Source organism: Pistacia vera, unplaced genomic scaffold (assembly GCF_008641045.1).
Source record: "Pistacia vera cultivar Batoury unplaced genomic scaffold, PisVer_v2 Contig483, whole genome shotgun sequence".
NCBI classification, from domain to species: domain Eukaryota; kingdom Viridiplantae; phylum Streptophyta; class Magnoliopsida; order Sapindales; family Anacardiaceae; genus Pistacia; species Pistacia vera.
Genome location: NW_022196316.1, coordinates 1,504,369 through 1,507,227, shown reverse-complemented (window position 1 = coordinate 1,507,227; position 2,859 = coordinate 1,504,369). Strand labels below are relative to the sequence as shown.

The 2,859-nt window shown below is 32.8% G+C and overlaps 1 protein-coding gene across 1 annotated transcript; it reads right to left on the bottom strand.

Moving 5' to 3' along the window:
- Positions 1-1,298: 1,298 nt before the first annotated feature.
- Positions 1,299-2,633, bottom strand: LOC116146817 (transcription factor MYB82-like). Its single transcript, XM_031432267.1, has 3 exons — positions 2,378-2,633; positions 2,133-2,262; positions 1,299-2,039 (listed from the first exon to the last, which is right to left on the bottom strand). The coding sequence occupies exons 1-3, from the start codon at positions 2,508-2,510 to the stop codon at positions 1,403-1,405; spliced, it is 900 nt and encodes a 299-aa protein (XP_031288127.1). The 5' UTR covers positions 2,511-2,633; the 3' UTR covers positions 1,299-1,402.
- Positions 2,634-2,859: the final 226 nt, after the last annotated feature.

Below are 2,859 nucleotides of genomic sequence, written 5' to 3'. Positions count from 1 at the left end.
TGGAAGAAAGAGTGACGTTGCATAGAGTTCGTGAACAACACTTGTAAATTTTTACTAATTTAAAGTCCGGATTTTATGTTTAAAAAAATTCAAAATAAAGTGATAATTAGGTCCTTGTCAATGTCTTGCTCTAAGGCTCTCCTGCTAGTCCACATAAAAAACAAAACCTTAGATGAACATCTTTCATCACTCCTCTCATCTTGTAATAAAACAATTGGTCCACGTTTTCCTATTATTAACCATTGTCCTATTTAATTAGTAAACCCTAAAGAATACGTTAGATTGGGTTGCCAGCATAGGAGGGACCAGGACCCCTCACCCATTGCCGTGTATATATTAGCACATTAAATCCTCTTCTCTCTCTCTAAAAATTAGGTTTGGACTCCTTTATTTTTTAATCTGATAAATAATACTTAATAATTAAGTGTCATTGAATAATAATTACAAAATAAATAAACGAATTAACAAAGATTAATACTAAACTGGTATCTCGATTTTTGTATTCTAAGTGATGTGTTTTCTTATATGATGTTTATGTGTAAATGAAGAGTTGATGCGATAATTACTTCTAGGTAGTTTGACGGTTTACTTGAAACTCTTTCACATATTATTCAAGATGTCTTGAATTCGAATCCTGAACTTCAAAGAATTGGTTGAGACGTTGGCAAGCTGGCTAGATAAAAAAAAAAAAAAAAAAAAGATGTGATGAATCATCTGTAAATGTCAAGAAAAAGAACACATCTCTTGGAACAAGAAATAATAAATGTGAACAAAAGGTTAAGAATCTCATATTCCATGGAGATTAGGTTTTCCAAGAAATAATAAATTGTTCTGCCAATTCAAATGGACGTTATTCCCATCTATATACAATATTTATTTTTTGGCATTATTAATCCAAAGAACTATTCAGTGTTAGAATCTTAATTTTATTTTATAAAATTAATAGGATAAAATATAATTTCAACCGTATTATAGAGATTAATTAACATTCATGAAATGACCCAAATTAATTAATTTTTTTAATGATAATTACTTAGCACGTAGACAAAAATTGATAAAGGTTGTCATCAATTATCATATATATATATATATATATATCGCCATCTATACATGCTGTGTATGTCTAATCAAGCATCAAAATCGGAAAAACTTACACGCCTCAAACTCAAAATTAAGTAAAATCTTATGGAAAGAAATTAAAAACAGAGAGAAAGGAGATGTGGGGTTAATGAAAGACGAGATCATGATCTTCTTCTTCTTCATAAGATTCTTCCCACTAACTAAATCTATTTTTTTATTAAACATAAGACCTAGCTTACATGATTTATAGTATTAAAACTAAAGATATAGTTAATTATCATATAACTGTGAAACTAACTAATTAATTAACATTATCGATCACTTAATTAGTATCCTGTAGCCAGTCTCCTCCAGTCTCGAAAAATGGATTGAATGAATCATTTAGATTTGAGGCCACGTTCGCCTGGACACTCCAGAAGTCTTGTAGCATTTCGTCAGACAAGAACAGAGGTTTTTCTGAAGAACTAGGAAATAATACGTTACTGTCATCGTTGCTGTAAGTAGCTGAAGAGGTTCCACATAAGTCGGAGAAATCGGAATTTAGAAGATCTGATAAACTAAATTCGCCCACCTTGAAGTCCATCAATAAATCTGTTGGATTGTTTACTTCGTTACCATATGAAGATGACCAATTATTAGATTCCATTACTATTGATTTATTTTCTGTATTCTGCAGCATTGATGCTCCTGCCTTTGGGTGAACGTTAGTGCCAAAATTTTCGCTCTTTTTCCAACTCTCTTGATGTAATGATACCTTAGTGCATTTAATTGCCTTGGTTCGGATCACATGATTATGTGGCTCCATCTTTAGCGGTAATGAGTGAGAATTAAAATTCTCAGCCTTGTTTCTGTTTCTTTGATTGGGTTGTTGATGAACCTTTTTGGCTAGGTTTGTGTTCCAGTAGTTTTTTATTTCATTGTCTGTTCGCCCTGGAAGCCGGCCAGCGATCAGACTCCATCTACATAAGTAGAACTCATATTAGCATCGCATTGTCATCAATATGTATGAAGAAGAAAAATACATAACAAAGGCATCAATTAAAGATGAAAACCTGTTCCCCAAGAGTTTGTGAAGTCTGATGATGAGCTCTTCTTCATCTGGCGAGATATTTCCTCTCTTAATGTCTGGTCTCAGATAATTCAACCAACGAAGTCTGCAACTCTTCCCACATCTCTTTAGACCTAACCCATCAGAAAAAAAAACACAAACAATCCCAGATAAACACAGATTAATAAAATCTAGAGAAGTAATATGGTGCTCAAATCTTGTCAAAATTAGTAACTTTGAATAACTCACCAGCTCTTTTAGGGAGGTTTCTCCATCGGCCTTCACCGTGTTCTGCAATATAGTCCTTGAGGATTTTATCTTCACGAGCAGTCCAAGTGCCTCTATTCAAACCTTCCTTTACACAACAAGGATTCCTTCCCATTTGCAAAAACTCTCTCTCTTTCTTTACTCTTTAACAGCTCAATCTGTGTTCTGTAGTCGCGTTTTTCTAAGTTCTATACTGTAATCTTCTTTGATATGTCTCGCCTTTGTTTCTAGGAAGAGTCACTATATATAGCTGTATTTTTTTGTCCCTCATATTTTTGTTATAATGAAATTACGATTTATACGATTATAAACAGTTGTGGCTATTGTGTAATCTCAGTTACTACAGAATAGTTTGTTTTATCGTCTCATATTGAAAATTGAATAGAAATAATAATAAAAGATTTTGGTTGTATGTGGCACTGGGAACGGTTAGTTTGTTCGTACAAAAATAGAAAGGACCGACA

Excerpts from the sequence above, each read along its gene's own strand:
- LOC116146817 (XM_031432267.1), bottom strand. The coding sequence starts at position 2,510 with ATGGGAAGGAATCCTTGTTGTGTAAAGGAAGGTTTGAATAGAGGCACT. Across the intron at positions 2,263-2,377 it reads AAACCTCCCTAAAAGAGCTG|GTCTAAAGAGATGTGGGAAG; the intron begins GTGAGTTATTCA and ends CTGATGGGTTAG. Across the intron at positions 2,040-2,132 it reads CACAAACTCTTGGGGAACAG|ATGGAGTCTGATCGCTGGCC; the intron begins GTTTTCATCTTT and ends CTACTTATGTAG.